Raw genomic sequence first — 25,678 nt, 5'->3', positions numbered from 1 at the left:
CTGATAAAAGTAGCTCCCGCCCTCACAAGGCTGCTGTGAGCATCAAATGAGCTAATACATTGATAGAACTTAGAATAGTACCCGACACAATATAAGGGTTCAAGAAATGGTAGCTATTATCATTACTGTCCACAGCCTCCTCAGAAGTTGGCAAAATATGGTGACTAAAGCATTTGTGCCAATAGTTACTCAAAGAATGAAATGTCTAGAACTAGAGTTAACCAATGAAAAGCATGTTGCATTTTCATATGCGTGAGAAACGTCATCTCACACAGCATGTGGCCACGTGTACTTCAGCAGCCCGGCTACCACATGCAGCCCTTGGTATGCGGCTGTGACCACAGCTTATTACATTTCGTCACCACCTGCTCAGGGAACCACAAGCTCATCCTGGTCACAGGCACTTCTTATATCGTTCCCCTCCGAAGTCAGTGTTAGTTACAAAAATAATTTTTAAAAGCTCGACATATTCTTTTTAAATCTCTAACTGCCATTATAAATGACTATACCATGATCACTTGGAATTTGAGATGCCATTATTGTCTCTGCCTGTTATTTCCAGACTTACATATTTTATGTCACAGCTGACACAATCATTGAGAAGATGCTACACTAATAGAAACACGACCTATATCCCCCAGATTCCTCCTCAAACATCCTTCTGCCAGGCACACTATTTGGCCATTCCCATCACTGTGTGTGAAAGCACCTTTCCCTAAAGGAAAAGTAAAGGGAGGAAAAAAGAAGTTCACATGAAACTGCAATCTGACCAAAGATCCACTTAGTCCCATTTCTGGAACACAAAAATTAGGGGAAAAAATGCATTTTGATATTTCCTCTTTCCTCTATTTCTTCTCTTTTTTCTTAAAAGAACATGTGCTATGAGTTCTCAACTAGAGATAAATCATGTGGTCATTATACCTATCATCAAGCTTGTTTTAAGAGCAACAGAAGCAGTAAGAAATAAACAAAGAGAGCCGTCTAGTTTCACAAAGAAAGTCTTGACCGACATTCTCTGGTCTTGGGAAGAACACTCTAAACACTCCTAAATGAACTCAGCTGGTGCTCAGACCTTAACACTTAAAACGTGCCTTGCTAAGACCACTGGGAGATTTCTAAAAAGACACAACTGAAGACTCCTTACCAATTCTCAGAGCAAAGCGTTCCTTAAGACCCAGGAGTAACAGATTTGTTAGGTTTAACTTAATCTGTTCCTCAGTTTAATAAAAGCAAAAACGAGATAAAACAAAAGCAAAAAGAGAACTAAACCTCACCCCTTCAAAGGATAATAATATAGCCTGCTCCTGAAAAACACCAGCTGAACACACAAAAAGCAAAAATTCCTTAAAAAAAAAAAATACACCAGTATCAAGTCTATCCAGAATAATTGATTAGATGGGACTTTAGGAGAATGATACAAATTATGTATAATGAATGTCCCTGGTTGATGGAGAGATACTTGAGGTACAAATATTGTTAGCAGAAATTTAAAACTAACCCATGTTCCTGACTGAATGTGAATAAACTAAAATGATAACTCGACGTGCATAATACTGCTGAAGGTTCTGTTTGAATGTGAAAAAGACATGGGGTCCACATCTGACTAACCACCATTGGCCTACAAATTAGAACTGACTATGTCAAAAACAAAATCAGGTAATGGCAAAACAAAACAAAAACCTCAAGACAAGCAGATAAGAGCAGTGGATTTCAAAACTAGCCTGGAAGTTTCTAGGTAATTCTGGCATTCCTGAAGGCAGTGAGAGGTTTAAGGAACACTGAAAAATAGACAGAAATAAAACAAATGTTCCTCTTTCTTCAGGCCTTTGACAACTTAGCAGTCTTTTCCACTGAACACGACATGTTTAGTAATCTACAGCGAACTTTGACATTTTTAGTTGTTTGGTAAGACTGACATTAGTAAGTAAAGCCCTACTGCCTTATTCCTGAAATAGGCCAAATGTCAAATATTACAAAATAGAAACCATCCTCGAGATTACTACATTTTAACATAACACAAATCCTTTGTTAGACTCCAAGTCTGAATTTCTGGTCACCGTATCTACAGATAATATTTATGTCATTTGGTATAAGCAGCAGCATATTGTGATGGACAGTACAATTCTGACTGTCACTTACTGGCTATAAAATTTTGGGCCAACTACTTCTCTGAGACACTTTCTTCATCAGCAGAACGGGGTTAATGCCTCCCCTTCAATTGGTTTATTAAATGAAAAGATGTTTATAAATGAGTGCCTAAGATAGCTGCCAGCCCAGAGCATAACTCGATGTATGTTCGATTCTTCCCCATTTCCTACTAAAAAGAGATAAAATTAAAAAAACAATTATTTATTTGGACAACCTTAATTTTTCCAAAACACATTTATTATTGGGTAACATTAAAAATGATAAAAATTATTTATATTTACAGACATACAAAGGAGTTCCTGATATATTTGCACATGGAAAAAAGAGTGCACTGTGTGTGTGTGTGTCTGTCGTGTGCACGCGCTACTATCTGTGAGGTACTGAACGTTTTACAGGAATTTAAAAATTTTAACCCTTGAGAGGGCAGGCTAATTTAGGCAATGTAGTACTAGAATAGTGGAAGGTGATTACAGAGCAGTCTGCCCAACGGTACACAGCTAGTAAACTATAGAGAAGGGATTTGAACCCAGGTAGTCAGTATGTGAAAATATTAGCTTTATTAGATCTCTACTGTAAAATTAAAGCATAAAATCCAATCAAAAATCATTTACAGGCAGGTACTAATGACAATAAAACGCAGAGGAACCTAACAAAACAATCAGTTTTGACCAATTACGGATACATCAGACCCTTAAACAAGTTTACTCATTAAGATGAAAACCACCCAATCAGGATGCGCTTTTTAAAAAAGGAAGATTCAACCAACTTTTACAACCTGGAGTTTTCTTTTAACTACATTTTTATACTATCTTTTAAGTCTGTACAATGTTCTAGATTTAGTGTTGCCCAATAAAATTTTCTGCATTGATGGAAATATTCAGCATTGGTGATATCCAATATGGTAGCCGCTAGTGACAGGAACACTAAAAATGTGGCTACTGAGATTGAGGAAGTAAATTTTAAATTTAGTTTTTTTTCAGCTTTAATGATATAATTAACATATAATATTGTGCAAGTTTAAGGTGTACTTTTGTGTCAATTTAATATATTTATTTATTGTGAAATGTGATTATCACAGTAGTATTAGTTAATACTTCCATCACCTCACATAATTACTTTTCCTTGTGGTATGAACATTTAAGATCTACTCTCTTAGCAACTTTCATGTATATAGTACAATATTGTTATCTATAGTCAACATGCTGTATGTTAGCTCTCCAGAACTTATTCATCTTATAACTGAAAGTTTGTACCCTTTGACCAGCACCTCCTCATTTCCCCCCTCCCCAGCCCCTGGCAACCACCATTCTACTCTCTGCTTCTAGGAGTCTGGCTTTTTTAGATTCCACATATAAGTGAAATCATACATTCTGTCTTTCTTTTCCTACTTATGTCATTTTATCATAATGCTCTCAAGTTCCATCCATGTTGCTGTAAATGGCAGGATTTCCTTCTTTCTCATGGCTGGATAACATTCCGTACTACATATATACCACATCTTCTTTATCTATTCATCCATAGACAGACACTTAGGTTATTTCCAAATCTTGGCTATTGTGAATAATGCTGTAATGAACAAGGAAGTGCAAATACCTCTTTGAAATCCTGATTACATTTCATTTGGATACATATGGGAAGTCACCTGAATATAAAGAGGGTGCCAAAAGAACGTATACACATTGTAAGAAAGGAAAAAACTGTATTAAAATTGTAATACTCGATATATACTGATAACAAAAGATGAATACAAGTCACATTTGACTTCTGCAATTACAAGAGGTGCTCAAAGTGGTTGCCATCAGTGTCCAGACACTTTTGATTACGGCAAACTACTGCTTGAGCAACGCTGACCAGTGTCCACTTGTATACATTTTTTTGGCATCCCCAGTACATATTCACATACGTGTGTGTATACAACACATATACACGTACACACACACACACACACACACACACACACACACACACAAAATCTCCAGAAATAGAATCGCTGGATCATATGGTAATTAAATTTTTCATTTTTTGAGAAACCTCCATAATGTTTTCCATAGTGACCATGCCAATTTACATTCCCACCAACAGTGCGTAAGGGCTCCTTTTTCTCCATATCCTCGCCAACCCTTGTTATGTCCTGCCTTTTTGATGATAGTCATTCTGACAGGCATGAGGTGATACCCATTGAGGTTTTGATTTGCATTTCCCTTGTGATTAGTGATGTAGGGCACCTTTTCATGGACTTGTTGATCATTTATATGTCTTCTTTGGAGAAATGTCTATTCAATTCCTCAGTTTTTCATTGGATTGTTTGATTTTTTGCTATGGAGTTGTATGAGTTTCTTATACATTTTGGATACTAATCCCTCATCAGAAATATGATTTGCAAATATTTTCTCCCATTCTGTAGGTTGCCTTTTTGTTTCGTTTATTTCTTTTCCTGTTCAGAAGCTTTAGTTTGATGTAGTCTTGCTTCTTATGTTTGCTTTTGTTGCTTGCGCATTTAGTATTATATACAAAATAACTGTTGCTAAGACCAATATCAAGGAGCTTTTTCCCTATGTTTTCTTCTAAGAGTTTTACAGTCTTTAAGTCTATAATTCATTTCAAGTTAATTTTTGTGAGTGGTGTAAGAGAAAGGTCTGTTTTCTTTTTTCTGCATGTGATTATCCAGTTTTCCTAGCACCATTTTACTAAAGACTATCCTTTCCCCATTTAGTAGTTTTGGCTCCCTTGTCAAGTATTAGTTGACCACATATGCAGGAGTTTATTTCTTGGCCCTTCTGTTCTGTTCCATTGGTCTATGTGTCTATTTTATGCCAGCACCACACTGTGTTAATTACTACAGCTGTGCAGTATAGTCTGAAATAAGGAAGTGTGATACCTCTAGTTTTGTTCTTCTTTCTCAAGATTGCTTTGACTATTCAAGGTCTTTTGTGGTTCCATGCAAATTTTAGGATTATTTTTTTCTATTTCTGTCAAAAAATAAAACTGGTGAGAGTGGGCATCCTTGTCATGTTCCTAATCTTAACAGGAAAAGCTTTCAAACTTTCATTGATGGGTACGATGTTAACTGCGGGCTTGTCATATTTGGTCTTTATTATGTTGAAGTATGGTCTTCCTATTCCCAATTTGATGAGAGTTTTTATCATGAAAGGAAGTATTATTCTGTCAAATGCTTTTTCTGCATCTATTGATCATAGATATTTATCTTTCATTCTATTAATGTGATGTACCACATTAACTGATTTGCGTATGTCAAACCAACCTTGCATCTCAGGGATAAATTCCACTTGATCATGGTGTATGATCCTTTTAATGTGCGGTTGAAGTCAGTTTGTGAATATTTTGTTGAGAATTTTATGCATAGACATCTATTGCATCTATATTCACCAGGGATATTGGCCTATAGTTTTCTTTTCTTGTAGTGTCCTTATTTGGCTTTGGTGTCAGGGTAATGTTAACCTCGTAAAATGAATTTGGGAGTGTTCCTTCCTCTTCAATTTTTTAGAAGAGTTTGAGAAAGACTAACAGTGATTTTCTTTTTTTTTTTTTTTTTTTTTAAATGTTTGGTAGACATCACCTGAGAAACCATCTGATCCTGAGCTTTTCTTTGTTGGGAGGTTTTTAATTACTGATTCAATCTCTTTACTCATTACTGATCTGTTCAGATTTTTTATGTCTTCATGATTCAGTTTTGGTAGGTTGTGTGTTTCTAAGAATTTATCCACTTCTTCTAGGTTAACCAATTTGTTGACCTATAATTGTTCATAGTAGTCTCTTATAATCCTTTGTATTTCTGTAGTATCAGTTGTAATGTCTCCTCTTTCATGTCTGATTTTGAGTGTTTCGTTCTTAGTCTAGCTAAAGGTTTGTCATTTTCGTTTATCTTTCCAAAAACCCAGCTCTTCATTTCACTAATCTTTTCTATGTTTTTTCCAGTATCTATTTCATTTATTTCTGCTCCGATCTTTATTTTCTTCCTCCTGCTAATTTTGGGTTGAGTTTTTTTCTTATTTTTCTAGTTCCTTGCGATCTTTCTTTTCTCAATGTAGGCATTTATCACTCTAAACTTAACTCTTAGAGCTCCTTTTGATGCATGCCATAGCATGCATACGCCACCATATTACAGTGTTAACAATATTCTGAATTTGACTATCTAATTATTTTTACTAGTGTGTTGTAATTTTGATGTTTTCATGTTAAAATTATCATCCTTTCATTTCAGCTGGAAGCACTCCTTTTAGCATTTTTTGTAAGGATGGTCTAGTAATGAACTCCCTCAGCTTTTGCTTGTCTAGGAAAGTCTTTTATCTCTCCTTTATTTCTGAAGGATACTTTGCTGGATAGAGTATTCTTGTTTGGCATTTTGTTTTTTGTTTTTTCAGCACTTTGAATATATCATCTGTCTCTTTCCTGGTCTCTAAGGTTTCTGTTGAGAAATCCACTGATCAACATATGGGGGTTCCCTTGTAAGTTTCAAACTTCTTTTACTTTTCTGCTTTTAAGATTCTCTTTCATTTTTGACAAGTTTATTATAATGTGTCTTGAAGAGGATATCTTTAAGCTGAATTTGTTTGGTAGCCCATGAGCTTCATGAACTGGGATATCCAAATCTCTCTCAATATTTGGGAAGTTCTTGGCCATTATTTATAAATAAGCTTTCTGCCCTCTTCTCCCTCTGTTTTCCTTCTGGAACTCCAACAATTCACAAATTGTTTCTTTTGATGGTGTCCCATACATCACGTAGGCTTTCTTCATTATGTTTCATGCTTTTCTCTTTGTTCTCCTCTGACCAGATAATTTCAAATTTCCTTTCTTCTAACTCACCAATTTTTTCTTCTGCTTGGTCCATTCTGCTATTGATTCTCTCTATTACATTTTCCATTTTCATTCATTGTATTCTTCAGCCCCAGAATTTCTGTTTGATTCCTTTATATGATTTATATGTCTTTGTTAAACTTCTCATTTTGTTTGGTTTTGTTTCCTGATTTTATTGACTTGTCTGTGTTTTCTTGTAGCTCATTAAGTTTCCTTAAAACAGCTATTTTGAATTCTTTATTGGGTAAATCATAGATCTTCATGTCTTTGGGATCAATTACTAAAAGGTTATTGTGCTCCTTTGATGTTTTCATATTTCCTTGATTCTTCATGCTCCTTGAAGTTTTGTATTGCTGTTTTCATATCAGAAGTAGCAGTTATCTCCTCCAGTTTTTACCAATTGCCCTCTCCAACGCATCCAAATTCATATATATATAGTTTTTTGGGGTTTTTTTTTTGCTCCAACAGTGTGCCATAACTTTTCTCCTGAAAATCTGGACTTCCACAAAGGCTCTCTTGCCCGAGGGTGACTGTCTAAGACAGTGTTTTTCAGGCACTCTCAAGCCAAGGGGGCTGGAGCCTTTCACAGGCCACAGCCAGGACCAAGGTCTGTATGCATGGCTGGGCAAGACACCTCCAGGTTCCTTGGCATATGGTGCTGGATCCCACTGCTTTCACAAAGGCATTTTTGTCCATGGATGGATGCCAAATTGTTGTTGTTGGGGTGTGTGTGAGGGGGTGGGGGGAGGGCATGAATGAAGGACGTCTTATTTAGCCATGATACTGTCATAATTTAAATCTAAATGTCACATTAAGCTAGTGACCACCATAGTGTACAACATAGTTCTAGAAGCTTTACTATACACATATTATCTTACTGGAATTCACTTTTAAAAGTAAAATTAAAAGAAACGTGAAAATTACTGGCTTTTAGGTATTCAATTAGCAACAGTAAATAACAACTAAGCAAAAAGTAACATTTCTGGCATGCAATGCCAGAGCTGTGATCCAAAAGCTAGTTTTCCTTCATAAAGTGGTTACCAGAAATCATTAAAGAATTCCTCTTAGCCTCTTTCAAGACAAACACCACGACAACATACCAGGGTTCCATTTATGTCCTGACTCAGGTTCTTCATCTCCCCGACAATGAAAGCGACCAGGTAAGTACTCATCTTCATGCTCTCAGAAAACTCATCCTGAACAAGTCCATCTTCTAAAATGACTGATGACTTCTACAAGCAAAGGGACAACATGACAGTTCTGTAACTATGGGAAAAAATGACAGTGACAAAACACAAACAAAACTGAGAAACTAAAAATCCAAACAGGAAATAAGTAGTAAAGATGTTAGCATGTTTCAATTTCTTAGCACACGTTTCTAAACAGAGCATGACCTTTAGTCTCAGCCAGTTCTACTAGCTTTCATCATGAAGATACATTAGTTACAGTGAAAATCCTTAAGGAGTTTTTAGTCTCAACAGACAGCTTTAAATCAATGTAAGTTAGAAGCAGCAAGTAACAGTGATTCTGTGTCTCCCCTTTAAACAACCACCAAAACCAAAACCAAAACCCTTCCTTACGACCCAGGAACGTTCCTCTCTAGTGCTGCAAATACACTCACAGAAGGAGCTACAACTGGGCCATCCCTCCAAGGGATGGGAAATGGCTTCAGAAAGTACCATGTTGATAACCCCAAGAAGGTTAAGTAGGACGGAGGACAAGTCACTAGAGAAGTCTGCAACAGACATGAGATGAGAGAATGCAGGCAGACTGACAGGAACTTCTGACCATGAATTGTGGGATACTAGGCAAGTAGGCATTCCTCCTCTTTTAGACAGAGTAAGGTGAAGAGTGGAGCTGCTGAAGTGATGTCCTTGTGGAAGGGCACCGTATCCTGTCCTCCCCACCAGGGCTGCTCCAAAGTCTGTCAGCTGTGGCCGCTCCTGTCCCCCAGTAACATGGGTTCTGAGCGGCTCCTACCAGGCTGCGCACAGGCCCTCGGGTGTCAACAACAGGACCCCCAAGTTCTGTTTAGCACAAAAACAGTTCTGCTTGGTTTCACCCTCCCCACCTCCATGCAGAGCTTACATCCAAGAAAGATGTTTGTGTTCTTGTTTAACCTCCATATTACTATCCTCATTTTTCAATAAACAATGAAACAGCAAGGTCAATCGTGATTCAACACTATCGAATTTCACTGTTTAGAATAGCAAATTCACCGTATCTCAGAAAATATCACTGTGACCTTCAGTACTCATTCATAGTATTAATAATTTTTATACAGCTTTACTATGTAGTACATAGTTCATATTTCCTGCCCATACATTCCACATCCAGCAGGTCTTTCTTGTAAATGCTCTTCAGGCTGACTTCCCAATCGATTTCAACATATATTTGAACTTGTATTTATGTATCTTAAGAAAGAATAAAAATGCAGGGGATCTTAATCATTCTCAGCAGTAAGGAAAGGAGGAATTCAAGTATTCATAACAAAGAAAGAGACCCACTCCAAGACTTGGTAATCCCGGAACAGAACGGTACCTTAGGCATATTGGATAAAGCAGTGTATTGTTCCTCCCTTACGATCCTGATGATGAATGTGGCTTTAAATGCTGGTTCATCGAAACAAGGAAAAGCAGATCTTGCTGCCAGGGGTTCAAACTGAGTTGCTGCAAAGTACCTAAAACAAATGCAAAGTTATCCAATAGTTATCAAGCACCTACTATCCAGGGCACCCTGCCAAGTACAGGATACTAAGATAAACATCATATAATCCCAGTCACTAAGGGATCCACAATCCACTGGGAGAGGCAGACTTGTCAGGCAGCAAATCATGACATAACTGTGAAAACAAAGCACTGGCTAAAAGGGTAGGAAACACATTCTGACAAGCAGTTGAGACAATGTAAGGAAAATGGTTGACAAAATCTGAAGAGGGCCTTAAAAAAGGAGGAACATTTGAAAAGGTAGAGCAGGGAATAGAGCACATCCTAGAAAGAGTGGGACGCACAAGGAAAGGTGTTCAGGGACTGGAGCTGGCTGTCCAGTGGAGCTGGAGACAAAGCCACAAGGGGAGGCTGCAGCTCGCCAGTGAGGTCTTCAAAAGGCTTCTGATGGAAGAGCAGTGTGAAGGGTGGTCATTAATTGCCATCACTCATCCATACAGACTCCGGCTTCATAACACACACTAACCCACAAATCCACAACTTGCACTTTCACGAAGCCTGACAAAACTCGGTGTCCTATCGTATGCTGGTCTCCTTTACTCTCCTCAGAAAAGAATCAAACATTTCCCCCTCCCACAGCACAGCAACACCACCTGAGAATTGGACTCATAAAAATCCTCAATTAAAGGTTGAGAGAAAAGCACAAAAAGCAAAAGAGGAGAAATGCAGATTTTTAATTAAGCAGAGGAATAAAACAGATTATGCATTTGGGAAATCATCCAAACATGGCCATAGAGTAATGAGGGCAAGTGTGGTGGCCCTGGTGAGCATATTTCAGGTACCAGATGATATGGTACATATATAACCACCACTTTAGACATGATAGCCTTGATTGCTTAGGGCTTAGTTTCCACTTTTAAAAGATAAGTAGAAAAGGGTTTGGGATTTGGAGTCAGAAAACATAAACTCTGCAATTTACCAGCCACATGACTTCAGATGAATCAGTGACCTACATCTTAATTTCCTCATTTATTAAATTAGGATTGAGGCAGGATCCCTGATAAACATCTAGGGTTTTTGTTAGAATCAAATAAAACTATTCATAATAAAAACTACTTGTATGTCATAAAGTCCTACATAGATGTTTATTATAAATGCTACATAGTCATAACTAGTCTTTCGCACTTAAAAGTAGTATACTTTTTTCCTGGTAAGGATTTGCCAAATAACTGTTTCTATTGGGTAAACCGCAAGAAAGATAACAATCAACAAACACAAATCAATGTAAACATATTTCTAACATGACATTTCTTCACCCCACTCCCAAAGTCTTATCCAGTTAACAGAAGATTTTGGAAGAGGGCCACAGGGGACCAGGGGATACGTTTGATGATCTCCTTCCTATTCATAGAAGAGGGTCTACTTGGACCGCTTTAGATAAAAACTGGATCATGATGTTCTAAGACAAACAAAATCTTAAATTATTGTTAAAAGAGATGCAATAATAACTCTCACATAAGAGGCCCTTGGAGAAAGCTGCTGCTTGACGATCCTTAGACCCTGTCCTACCTATTCATATGCTGAATGCCTTGAAGCAGATTCTTGCATCAATGACTATGTTTGCTTTCAGAAATAGTAGTTGCCGTTTGAGGGCAACTACCTCCAGTAGTGCTAAAGACAATTATGAATTAGCTGGGGGTCCAGTAAGAGAATTCAAAGCGCTGGAGACAACAATGGATAAAGGAAAAGAGGAGTGAACTAGGGAGGCAGTACACCAGAGTGGTTAAGAATGGGACTGTCAGTTAAAATGACCTTGGTTTTGAGTTCCCTTTCTCTACCTGCTAGCCATAAGATGTAGGATGAGTTACTTTATGTGTCTCTGCCTCCTCATCTGTAAAATCAACAAAATATTAATATCCAACTCTTAGTGGGTTTGATAGGCTAAACAATTAAACATATAAAATGCTTGGAACAGTTTGTAGTACTGCAGTTTTCAGTAAATATGGGCCATTATTATCACTCTAATTCAGGAAAGTGCATATGAAGTTCATTATGGCAGGTGAGGTCTGTGAAAAAAATCAAACAACAACAAAAAACAAAGGCCAGATCTTGAAAGATCTTGAACTAAATCCTGTTAGAAATGAGGAACTGCTGAAGGATCGTAAATCAAAGACCAACCAGGTGGAAGATGGGGGCAAGAGGAGGGGGAAAACTGTGAGAAGAAGCCAGGAGATCAGAGGTTGCTTCAAGGGTTCCAGAAAAAGACTGACAGAGTCAAAGACAAAGAAATAAAACACACCTCCATTCTAAATTTCTTTACTGGTTCCTTTCATATCAGTTTGTTATTTAGAACCTTAAGTCTATCAATGTCTGGATTTAATTGCAAGGTTACTGACTATCTCCACCTCTTAGATGCCGTTGGTAACATTTCCCTACCACAAGCAATGTCAGTTCGTGTTTGGCATTTACCTATGCTCTGATTTTACGATCAATAAGGAACATATCCCTTAATTACTTTACCTACTTGTTTAAATATTTATTCTTATTAATACCTCAGGGTGGGGAGGGAGTACAAAAAAAACCTCTCTAATAGAACTACTAAGCAAAATTGAAAGTGGGGAAAAGACCAAAAAATTGCTTTGAATTATAGTTTTCAGACACCTTGAAAGGTATAAATTATCTTCTAAACTTTAATCTTACATCCAGATGTACATTTATGTGGAACACTCATTTTACTGCACCGGAGAGGTAAATGAACGTGTACATTTTTTTTGTAACAGCACAGTTTCACAGACTAATTTTTAAAATTAGTCTGTGAATTTAAATACTCGATTTCTTAATTTTAAGAAACTGTCTTCCATTTTTCTAGCATTTTCTACAACTCAATCCAGCCCATGGCAGGAGTCAACAAGTGACCATTCTCCAAATCACCCTATTCTGCCATATTTTCTTCCCATTATATAGTAGTAGTAGATGATAAAGGATTTGTCTTAAAACTTTGTTTGCATACCAAGAACATTGTTTTTATATACATATATCCTATAATTCCTAGGGATAATAGAGATTATAGATGGAGAAGTAAAGCCAAGCTGCTGTTGCAGATATAAATTTGCTTTTAATGTCAGAGCTCACGATGAGCCAGCATGCCATTTATTTTCAAAGTATTACATAAAGGGACAAGAGAAAAATTACCTATCTGAATAGGACTACAGATCCTGCTTTTGTCTGTTTCTCCATTTAAGAAGGATAACAAAACTTCCTCAAATAAATTTAAAATATTCATCTGTAGTTTTCTCAATACACCAACATACATTAGCCAAATGGCCGGCATCAGTAATTCACATACTGGTTTACAGAGTAATATGAGAAAATGTTTCAACTGCGTTAAGCAGATGTCACAGTACTTTGTGCATACGAGAATTGACATTATGCTAATTAACAATAACCTGTTTGCAGTGTTCTCTGCATCTTTCTGGAAATTCGGACTACACGCTATGGATACGAAGATTAAAGCACAAAATATATGGTCTAAATAGGGAGCTGAATGCTTTCATGCTTTGAGTCACTGCTTTAATAACCAAATTAAGTCTCTTTTAGATTTTTTACAAATTTCCACCAGAAATTCAAAATAGGCAGGGTGGCATTTTTAAAAAACAAACCAGCAAAGATGAAGGATACTAAAAATGATATATGTAATAAGCATAAAATACTTCTTCACACCCTTTTTTTCCATCTCACTAAGCACCTCCTGCAAGTTCTACACATTAAGAAAATAGCTCTTAAAGAATAATCCATACTCTTCTTTACTCTGTGCGTCCCATAGAGATCTTGTAAGGTGACAGAAAACTAGATTCATCTTATAAAACATAAAAAGATCAAGATAACGTAAGTTTTTGCGATGGACTGTACGTGACATAATATTTATCCATTTCCTTCCATCAGCATGCCCCAACCCTCACCATGATATATGATATATGCTCAAGGCTTTGACTAAAAAATAAATAGCACGTTCTTCCAAATCACCATTCTACTATTTTACACGTAACATCCTAAATTTTTAAAAATTGCAGTTCATGTCTTTGGTGTGGGCAAAGGAACAGATTGCAGAAGTCATCACAGAGCAAGGCAGCAGAACCGTTTAAGAGGGCTACATACTTTTTCTCTTTACTGCCATCTGTGTAGGAGATGCCATAAAACCCGTAGTAAGAGCTGGATATATTTGCCGAGTACTCTATCTTCAAGGTATAATTGTGCCCTTCAAGAAGGGTTTCAGGGGCGACAATGGCAATTTGTTCATGAAATGGATATTCCAAGACCTCAACTTGTTTTTCTTGGCTTGAGACTGCTGACATAAAGGTCACTCTTGAAATATTATGGTGTGTGCTGTGGAGAATAATATTCCAAGTGGCCTGAAGAGCCTGAAGTGAAATTGTCACGGAACCTCTGAACGTCATGGAGGTCAGGTTTGGATGCAGGTTGAGTTCATAGCGTAGTGGCATAACAGCAGTGGGAAGCCTGACTTGTGCCCACGGAAACAACTTCCCATTTGTTGCCACTGGCTGAATGAGTCCCATCGACTGGTTTTTCTTATGGCACCCTTCTTTGGTAAAGGTACATCTGGGCAGTAGATAAATCACCATGATTACAGAAATGGCAACCAGAATGACAAAAGCACAGACCCCCATGGTCCTTGCAGAGGGCACTGAACAAGTCCCATCTGGGCTCTGCCTGTAGCCGGCTGCACTGTTCCGAAGGCCTGAACTTCTGTTCATGAAGGACATGCCCAGCAGCTTTGCAGATGACTCGTAATCCTCTTCGTCCTCATCCATCTCATGCTCCCCGAGACCCCGCACCAGCAGTCGGGAGCCCCGGGGCTCATATTCCACCTCGTCAGGCTCTAGAGGATGTAAACAAGGCTCTTTGGCTAAATCCACCACATCTGGTTCTTCCTCAAACATGCTGTTTTCAATCATATTCCTGGGGAGCTGAAGCCGATCTAAAATACCAAAACAGAAGGACAAGGCACAGAGTTAGGAAGAAAAGCTCATCATAAAATGTCTACTAACAAGGCCACTTTTAATTTAAGAATTTTTTTTTTAATCACTAAGACTTATTTCCGTCTCAGAGCTACTGAACTAAATAAGTAAGATGCTTATAATTTTCTTATACCCATTAAAAACTCACGCATAAATAAAAGTATACTACGATCATGAAATAAGAAAGCTAAATAAACAGACTAGTATCCAAAAAACAGTAGCTGAGATTAAATACTAGTTTCCTTAATCCACTCCTGCCCAACACCCTGGCCCCTTGTCCTGAGCTTTTAGGGGCCCTGCTTTGGCCTGCCTGGCCCCACTGGGTGAGGGGTCAGTAAGATCAGAGATGTGCCCACCCCCAGTCCATGTCCCCCAGTGGCAGGACCCCAGAATTCCCGCATTTAGGGCCTTTGTGGGTCTCTTCTCTGAATGCCATTCTCCCTAAGGAGGACCCCACACTGGTATGCCCAGTTACAGTCTTAAATAATGGTAAACCAACAGGCTGGGTTGGAAAACTATATAGAAAATTTCCATAACCAAGAAATAAAAAAAATAAGACAAAAGAACTGTAAGTATCACATAAAATTACAGTCCAACCTGTTTTGTCATGTTTCTGAGGCATTCAGAAGTATAACATAGTCCCCTCTGTAACAACCATGCTGTGTGCCACGAGTATAAGTGGATCTTGGGATAGGGTAACGATGGGAGCTTTTATAAACTACAAAGAACCACATTTTCCAACTTGCTAAGAGTCACTGAGAAAAAAAAGACTCAAAAAGTAGATGGATAAATAATCACATATAGATCGATAATTCCTAGGATCAGATCATTCAATATTCTTTATTTAAGAATCACAGAATTTTAGCTTTTACAGGATCTCAACAGTTTGGTAATTAAAACCCCTGTTAACCTTTCCCTACAAGGTACTTTATACATATCATTTCAAACCCTCACAACAATTCTATAAAATGGTGAGTGTTATCATTATTTCAGACATGAGAAAACAAAAAAATAGAAAGAGGGGTTAATTTCTGTCCATAAAGTCAGTTATTTAGTCACAAAACTGATATTGGAGACCCGTTCTAAACACTTAATTCTAAATTTTAGACTCTTTCCATTATTATATTGCATCTCTCTACTCAACTAATGCAAGAAAGGATGAGAGCTTATACCCACGTTATTTATTTATTTTGTACTTGGCAATGAAATTGCCAAGAATATCATTTTGCCATCAGCAGAGAAAAACACACAAAAGTACTTAATATCTAGCTTAACAGAAACGCCATGTATTTTGTGCTATTCAACAAATACTAAATAACTAAACAGTGGCAACTCATAACTCATGAAACAAAGTATCAGTAAATATTATGATACAATTCACAGTCTTGCTACTCAAAGTGTGGTCTGTGGACCAGAGCATCTGCAACACATGGCAGCTTTTTCGAAGAGCAGACAGACTCCAAGTCCCTTCCCTGAATTGAATTTTAACAAATCCTCAGCTGACTTATGTGCCCATAAGTTTGCGAAGCACTGGTTTAAGCCTTCTCCACGGTCAGCACTAGACACTTCATTCCCAGGCGTGCTCCGGCCACCCCAAACTTCTTTCTATTCCGAGAACAGCCAGGCTGCTCTTTCATGCTATGCTCCGCAGGCTTCTTTCCTCTCTGCTCCCTTTGTCTGCCATGTCACCATTTCTCCCTCCCATCCCAGCCCTCCTGGTGAAGACCTGTTATTCTATAACTCAGCTTAACTGGCTACAATGCAAATTAAGTTATTTTTTTTTTATTACCTTTTAAAAATACATTTCATTTTCACTTCAATCCACCCATTGTTGCTTTGGGGAACACAGAGACCCCAATGAGGCTGCCTTTTCCTACCTCTTATCCACCCTGAACTTCATAAAAACTATGCTACTTTAAAAGTTTTCTTTGAATAAAACTTTTAATCACTTTCTAAGTGTGGGTTGAACAAGCTGCCACCTATCCATCTCCTGAGAATGATCTGGAAATAGAAGAAGGGTGATAATTATAATATCCTGCTTTGGGAATTTAGTCACCTAAACTTCCTATAGTGCCCCAACTTTTTGTGACAAAGTTTTGTTTTGTTTTGATAGTTTATTTTGTTTGGGGGACATTTACATCATTAACAGAGCAAATATTGTTATAATTTAACTTAAACTTTTTTTTTAACTCTTAAGGAACAGTTAATGGTTAGAAATTTTCTGTGGTAGTTTTTTAATACCTGGCATGCTACAGGTTAGTTGCTTAATTTGCTTTTCCATTTTAAAATGTCTCAAAGGCCTTTTACGACTTATTTATCTCATATGGGAAAATCATGTTCTCTTAGGCATTTGTCCATGTGCTTGGTTCTGTGTCAGACCTGATAAAGATAACAATGCGGTCTGGGCAGTATGGTGTCATTTAATAAATTTCTAAACCAACTCTAGGTATGATTTCAACTTAATATTCAGAGCATTCCCAGCCCTGAATTCCATCTCCCTAGAACTTTGTTTTTGTGTTTTGGATTACTTGGCCATGCCCTATTTAAAGCCAAGGGGTAATCGACAAGTCTGACCATTTTAGCATCTCCTCTCGGCAGTTCATTAATTTTAAATCTGTGACAAGGACTTAGTCAGATGCCTGTCAAAATCCAGATAACTCACTTTTATTATTTATCACCCAGTCAGATTAATACCTATGTAGAATGTTAGTCTTTCATAAAAGGAGCACATTGACTATCTGCTGTATTTTACTGCGCATTAGTAACACATTTGTATGTGTGTACAATCATATCAAGTTAAATATATCAAACCAGAGGAAATCACTTCCATTACAGGTAGCCCATGAAGACTGTACTTCATGCCTATTGAAGAAAATGTTGCTTTGGCTTCTTAAGTCAGTACCCTTTGATCTTAGCATTAAATTGTAATGTAACACACGACTACCCTTTGCTCTCCTGGGATTTACTTGTATTGATAAAAGGGATCCTAAAGAAACAGGAAATTTCCTAAAACCTCTCAAATCCACATACACAAGCTATCTATAAGCCAAAACCAAAGAACGTCCTAGTTGAAATGTTTCAGTGTTAAATAGCAGAAGCCCATGTGGTTATAATCTAAGAAAACTGAAGACATTTCTTTTCATCAGACACCATGAACGGGCGCTCCTTGATGTTGTCTGTGGACCAGTGCCAATCTGTAAACTGTGTGCTACCTGTCTGGGACAGGATACATGTAGACAATCAGTATTTAAAAACTTCTGTAGCAATTTGACAGTAATGTTATGTCCACAGAATTTAATAATTTAAAAACAAAGCTTACAATTTGCATGTCTTTTTCCATTTCAGTTTTCCAATGATTCACTTTTTATATGCCTACAAATTTTCTGGAACAGATTAAAACTTAAAAAACAAGGAACCTTGATTCTTCATCTGAGATAATGTGAGAAGCAATGAGTTGGATTGTCACTATAATGGCAATCCAGGTTGGTATAAAATTCTCAACTGTGACAGTGGCAATGGCAGTGACAAGGAGGGCACGATTATAAGTCATGTTCAAGAGGGAAGTCTATGTCAATTCTTTATACACATTCTGACTTGGATAATTAGAAGAAGGAATGTCATTCATTGAGATTAAGAATATAGGTTTTCATATTCCCTTTTTTTAAAAAAAAAACCTTTTTGGAGGGAGTAGTGAGAATGGAACTATGAGATGGCATTTGGTATGGGACAAGACATATTTAATCTATCTGTCAGATAGCCAGGTGAAAATGTTTGATTACTAGCATAGCATAGAGCTAAAGGCCTAACATCAGACAGGGGTTGAAATTCTGGCTCTTCTACTGACTGCTTGAATTCTGGCTCATCTACTGACTGCTTGAACAAACATGTCTTAGTTTCAATTTCCTCACCTATAAACGTGGAAAACATTACTCAGTATTTTGTAGAACAGTTATAAGGATTACATTATGGGGGTCTGAACTCAAAAGAGGTATATGGGTGGAAGAATCATACTTCGGATTTGCCTACCATTTAATTACATGATAGTTAAAATCATGCAGATGGGTGAGACTATTAAAAGGGAGATAAGAATCAGAGAGCATCAGCATTAAAGAGGTGGGCAGAGCAAGAGGGGAGCAGCGGTACTAGAGGTAGGAAAATCAAGACAGCAGCATCCCAGAAAGCAAGGGAAGGGTTTCATGAAGAAGGAAGTAGTCAGCATTTAATGTCTTAGAAACGTCAAGTAAACGAGGCCTAGAGAGGCCGCTAGATTTGGCAACCAGGGAACCAGAGACTTTTATGAGGTGCATTTAAGGGAGTAATGGAAACAGACGCCCGACTTCAGTGGCCCAGAGAAAAAATGGAAAGTTAACAATAGGCTATAGACTATCCTTTCAAGGTACATAGTTGTGTATCAAGAAAAAAGCAAAGAGTCAAACAAACAAACAAAAAAAGGCATAAAGAAGAGTTAAATCCTTTTGTTTTCTTTCCCTCTGTGTTTAAGATGGGAATAATTTAGGGATGGATTTAATGTGAGGAAGGAAAAGTAAAGAAGGACAAAATGTGGAGGTGAAGAAGCAGACCAGAGGAAATGCTGTATCCCAGAGGGACCGGAAGACATCATAAAAGCTCCAGCAGAGAGAGTAACCCTGATGGGAGCTAGGCACTTTCTTACTCCAAACTTGGAAGAACAGGCAGTAAGACAGAGGAGAAGCACGTATATGAGCTTGGAAAGCTGAGGGTGTACACGGCAGAGCCTCCGTGTTCTCTGTGACAGAGGAAGCAAGGCCATCGGCCCAGAGCTGAAGGCAGTTGTAGAGAAGGCAGAGGTGACTTGAGGAGAAAAATAAATGACAGATGCTATGGGAGAGGACCAGAGAGGGGTGGCCCAGGACAAAGTATGGCTGACAAGTTTAGTAAATGCCCAGTGGAATATGTCATGCCACCAGTCTCCATAGACGTGGTTAGCGGTGCTGACCAGCCCAGGTCTACAGAGGAAGTGAGTTATATGCATTTTACCACAACTGCAAATAAAAAGTAAATGGAAAAAAAAAATTTTTTTAAAGTAGAGAATGCAGATGGTTAATCCAGGGTTAAATATGTAGGGAGGATATGATGAGAAGAAGCTAAGGAAAAATGAATAGAGGGGGCTGCCAAGAGAATAAGTGATTAATTGAGGAGTTCAACTTAAAAAAACATGACAAAAAGTAAAGGTATGGCAAACATGGTGAACAACTTGAATTAAAAAGAGCAAACTTCCCACGGACTTAATCCCTTTAAACTACCATCACATTTTCTGAGAAAATGAAATGAAATGGGGTATATTTCCAAATCAACAAGCCAAAACCACTTTAAAAGAATAGGCCTAATTAAAATAAGCCTTCTTGGACACATACAAGATTTACTATATATTCAATCAGGTAATATAGCAACTTGCTATATTTAAGCTATGCCCTAAAAATAAAGGATTATTCTTCTGAGGCCCCTCTGACACATTTAAGCAGCACTAGAAACTCCAAGCGTGAGACAGCATTTACGTCTTCTAGATCATTTCCAAATGGAAACTTCGTTAAATTTCTGAAGTGATGGCTAATTATCAAACAATTTCCCATGAGCAATCCTCATCCATCAAAAAGAGATTTTAAAGAAGTTTAAACTTAAAAAGAAAAGACTAGAATTTAGAACAAAAAAGTGTTTTTTTTAACAGCTCTAACCTGGAAAACATTATCCAACCCACCCTCCATCCCAATGCTCATGTTAAATTATAAGTTTAGATATATCATTATCTCACCAGAATCTGAAGGGCAGTCATTAAGAGAGAACAAGTTTTGAAGCTGGTCCCTGACACATCCTGTTTCCTTACATCTCAATGTATAAGCAGTGTCATAAAATACAAACACAAAAAGTCCTATGTGCATTTTACTTTCACTCCAACATACAGTGCTTTGTCACGAACCACATTTCATTTTCCAATTGCTAGGCACAAGGTCATAACCCAGGATGGTCTTTCGCTCTTCTATTCCCCTCTTCCCCGCTTGTCTCCCGTGTGAAGAGATAAGAGAGAAGTAAATAAAGGACTGTGAGTGGGAGGTGGGAAGATCAGAGAGAAATGATTCCGTTCATGAGCAACATAAGCTCACTTTACTCAATTTAGTTATAAGAGAGACTAAAATTTATTTTTCCCTTTCATGAAATCCCTCAAGTTCACTTCAACACATATAAAAATGCTGTGGGAGATTTCTACTTCCAAAATGACAGAGTGATTGGTACCCGACTTTTCTTCTTCTTGTAAACAACTATTAAAATGATGTAACTATATTCAGGTACTGGATAACAGACAGGGCAAGAATGTGACCTCTGACAGAAGGAAAAGGTGAGCCCACATTTGTTCTGGTTCTCTGCCGAAGGACACTTTCCTAATCGTAATACAGTGAGCTGGAGTCCAACCAAAGCAGGGCTGGTAGGCAGAGACAAGGTACCAGAGAAGTGGGCACTATGCAGAGGTGGGACCAGAAAAGTTTGTACAAGGGTTTCCTAAGAGTCCTTAACCAAGGCAGGACATAACTACATGAGGATTACAAAGGATTAGCTGTAATAAGGTTAATATGTAATAGAAATACTAGAGGTCAAACAGCATAGGGAAATATTAGCAGTCTAACCCAGCCTGAACAAAAAGAACTCATTAACACTCTGGGCACCAACTTGCTTCACTTTAGCAGCAAAAGCACACCCAAGAAAAAAGCCTACTCTAAACCCACACTAACAAAGTTAAACACCAAGCCCTAATAAAATTCATAGGGGACACAAAATTTGGAGGATGAGTCTCACTAAGTTAGAGGGGCCTGAGAAAAAACCTTGAGCTTTCCACAGATCTGCCCCAGCAAAATATAAAAGCTTACACAGGTGATCAACCAGTAACTAAACTGCCTACTAAAACAAAAGCGGACACTCCACAAAGAATTTTTTTTTTAATTCAACATCTCAACAATGTATCAACACTGTCCAAAACATAATATGAAATTACTAGACATTCAATGAAACAAAAAAATGTGACCCATAGGAAAAAATAAGTCATTGGAAACTAACTTTAAATTGACCCAGATATTGCATTTCATAGAAACTTTAGGGCAGCTAGTATTATAAATATGTCCCCAAGAGTAAAAGAAAATGTGTTTAAACAACAACACTAACAAAGGAGAATATATAAACAGATGGGAATCTCAGCAGAGAAATTGAAACTACAAAAAGAGCCAAAGGGGAGAAAAATATGGAAATTCTAGGACTGAAAGTTTCAATAACTAGAATGAAAAAGTCACTGAATGGACTTAGTAGACTGGAAATAGCAGAAGAAAGAGTCCATGAATTTGACAGAACACTAGCAATTACCAATTTTAGGAACAAAGAGAAAAAAGGATTGAAGAAAAATGAACATAACATCAGGAATTTGTGGGACAATATCAGATGGTCTAACATACATGTAATAGGAGCTCCAGAAGAAGACTGTGAGAATAAGGCAGAAAAAAAATTTGAAGAAAACATTATTTACCAGATCCAAAAAGCTCATCAAACTCCCAAAACAATAAACACAAAGAAAATCATACCCAGCTACATCATGGTCAAACTGCTGAAGACCAAAGATAAAATCTTTTTAAAAGCCTGAAAACAATATGTTACATATAGGAGAAAAATAGTGAAAAAAATACTAACTGCTCATCACAATAATGGGGACCAGAAGATGACAGACAACATTTTTAAGCGGCTGAAAGAAGAAAAAAAATGTCAACTCAGAATTCTCTACCCAGTGAAAATACCCTTCAAAAACAAGATAAAGACATTTTCAAATAAATGAAAGCTGACAGAATTCATCTCAAGCAGGTGAGCACTACAAGAAATTATAAAGGAGTTTCTTCAGACTGAAGAGAAATGATACCAGGTGGAAATTCGTATCTTCAGGAAGGAAAGAAGAATACCAGAAATGCTGAATAAGTTGCTAAAACTTAAAGTTTAGGTTCTTTATTTTTCTTAAAATTTCCTCGAAAGACTGTATTTTAAAACTATCTGCTTAAAGAAAGAATAACATGTTAGCAGTTTTTAACATATATAGAAATAAAAGATAAGACAACAAAACCACAAAGAATGGAGATGATGAATAGGGGAATTATGTTAAATTACATTTGTGAATTGAGAAGGAGAAATAGCAAATGTAAAGTGAGAAGCAGGAAGTCTGAAGCAGCAAGTGAGAAGGGTCAAGTGTAAAATGTGAAGTAGTACAATACTGACTATAAACAGACTTTAATAGTTAAAGATGCATATTATTAGCCGTAATCACTGAAAAAGTAATTTAAAAGATGTATAGTTAAGAAACCAATAGAACAAATAAAATATTTAAAAATACCCAATTACCCCAAAAGAGGTATTAATAGAGAAAACAAAAACAAATTTTAAAAATGGCAAAATGATAAACGTAAAATATAAATAATTACATTAACTGTAAGTGGATAAAATATTTGTACTAAAGGGTGGTGAGTGTCACTTTGGATTCAAAAAAGCAAGACTCAGCTATATATTGTCTATAAGAGATACAGTTTAAATTTAAATACACAAATAGGTTAACAAAGAAGAATGAAATTTTATAATGATACAAAAAATTCATCAGGATAATAATCTTAAATAAGAGTGAACTTAATAACAGCTTCAAAATTCATAAAACAGAAAATGAAAAAAACTCAAGAGAGAAACAGAAACATACACAACCATAATTGAAGATATATATGCTTCTCTTCATAATTGATAGACAAGTAGACAACAAATAAGTAAAGCCATACAATATCTGAACAATAATATCAACCAAATTGGCCTAATTGGTTGATAGTATTGTTTATTGAACATTACAGCAAACTGCAGAACACATATGGAACATTCACCAATATGGACTATATGCTGGGCCATAATATAAATCTCCATAAACTTCAAAAGACTGAAATAGTCTTTTTAGAGACTATGTTCTTTGACCACAATGGAAACAATTAAAAAGGACAATAATAGGAAATAATCTAGACAAACTCTAGATATTTGAAAATAGAAAATAAATTCCTAAATAATCCATGAGTCAATAAATAAACCATAATGGATTTAGAAAATATTTGAAATAAATAATAACAAAAACATACTATATCAAAATTAGAGCGAAAAATTAATGCTTTAATTGCATATATTAGAAAAAGGTTTAAGATCAATGATATAAGCTTCCACCCTGAAGCTATAATATAGCAAATTAAGCCTAAGTAAATGAAGAAATAATGAATGGAGCAGAAATCAATGAAATCGAAAACAGAAACAACAGAAAATTAACAAAGCAAAAAATGCTGCAGGGCAGGAAAGCAGTGTTATTGGCTCTAAATCATATTCTCCTAGAAACCAACCTAAAAATCCATATGTATCAAGTCCTAGCAGATCTCCAAAACCAATTTTTCACTTCTCAAAAGTCTAGTTAGGTTCATTAAAGATACAAATCAGAATTGGGTCCTGGGCCAGAGACAGAGATCCTCTTTAAAACGCCCAACACTTACATCTGTCCCTCTTTCAAAAATATCTGGCAAACACAAAATCATTTAGCCAGTGATAATGCTAGCTATACCCAAACTTAGAACACACATATGTTCTCTCCCACTCTTAAAAAAAAAGCTAGGGAAATGTTTTTGTTTGTTTTTTTGTAAATCCCAGTCTTTAAAATGAATCAGCGAGCCACTATTTAAAGGAAACCTCATATGATCTCTTCCAAAGTAAAAAAGTATTAAGCAAAAAACTGTACTTAACTCATCTAGCCTGTATTTTTACTTTTGCATATTTCTTTTTAAAGGAAATCCTTTTTTAAGTGTCCATTTAAAGTCTTCAGTGAGTACTTCTCAATAGGAGAACCCAATTTTTTTTAAAAGGCTTTATTTTTAAGCATTTGATTGAAAGTGCTTCCTTCACAACTCTGAGGCTCATTTTGCAGAAATACAACCATCCTGCAGTAGTAGTTCAGGCTACAATTATGTCAAACCAATTTCCACAGCTAGCACCTTTGTTCTGAATCTCAGTGACCCAAAGGCCAAACCAACATATGATAAACTAAATCAGTCCTTGGCTCGAAGCCAACGTTCCACAAATCCCTAAAGTACACACAACCAAGCATAGTGCTGGATCTGCCTCTGACCACACACACATTGCAAACATCTCTGTTTCTCTGGAACATGCATGGCTTCTGTGGCCACTTCATCACTGTACCCGTGTCCCAGCCACTTCACTTTCTCAGCCTCACAGGCTTCTCTTTTCTCCCTCTTCATTATATATTCAATATCATCTTTTCAAATCCCTAGTTTCTTCGGCCTTTTTAAAATCAATTCAACTATTATTAGAAAAAAACGTCCTACTCTGACCCTTTCCCCTACTCTCTCTAAAAGAGTACACCATAAACATTAAGATGCCTAACCGCTGTTTTAGGGTGAAAAGGTTAGAAGGACTGCAATTAGAAAAATGCTTAGCTAGGACCTGAAAAAAATAATCCAGTGAGACTTCCACAGATATTATCCCCCATGATAACTCCTTGGACAATCTAGAAAAAGCAACTTGTTTATAGTAAACTTGGCTTTACCTAGTCATCATTCTAAAGTAATTCTGCCAAGTTGGGAAATTATCCAGTACAGGCTTGCTTCTCAGTAGCCATTGTCCACAGACGTGTGCTAATAATTAGACTGTGCAGTGTTAATTATGCTGGCCGCCCTGCCAATGTCCTGCAGAAACTACAGGGAGAGATCAAAATAATCATTCCCGAATCATGAGTCACCTCACTCTCTGCACTACACACCGCTGGCAGCCTCTCACACCTGGCAAATGAAGGCTGTGCATATTGCATGCTTATACAGCCTTTCACAATTAGAATGAAACACTGAGTTCCAAACCTGCTCCACATACTTTTCTACAATAATGGGTACAGTTTAATCCTGGTAACTTTGTGCTTATTAAAGAATTACA

At 37.0% G+C, this 25,678-nt stretch overlaps 1 protein-coding gene across 2 annotated transcripts in view; it reads right to left on the bottom strand.

The window, feature by feature from the left end:
* LNPEP (leucyl and cystinyl aminopeptidase) overlaps positions 1–25,678 on the bottom strand; it is an 80,634-nt gene that overhangs the window by 35,356 nt on the left and 19,600 nt on the right. For both annotated transcript variants that reach the window (XM_088796646.1, XM_088796647.1), the window contains exons 2-4: positions 13,785–14,625; positions 9,505–9,643; positions 8,064–8,195 (exon numbers count right to left, since the gene is read on the bottom strand). In XM_088796646.1, coding sequence (XP_088652772.1) covers positions 8,064–8,195; positions 9,505–9,643; positions 13,785–14,625 — 1,112 coding nt within the window. The remainder of the gene's footprint in view (positions 1–8,063; positions 8,196–9,504; positions 9,644–13,784; positions 14,626–25,678) is intronic.

Source organism: Rhinolophus sinicus, chromosome 3, assembly GCF_057876585.1.
Source record: "Rhinolophus sinicus isolate RSI-liver-muscle chromosome 3, RSI-T2T, whole genome shotgun sequence".
NCBI classification, from domain to species: Eukaryota; Metazoa; Chordata; class Mammalia; order Chiroptera; family Rhinolophidae; genus Rhinolophus; species Rhinolophus sinicus.
Note: the sequence above shows the minus strand (reverse complement) of the source record. Positions and strands in the feature narration are given on the sequence as shown.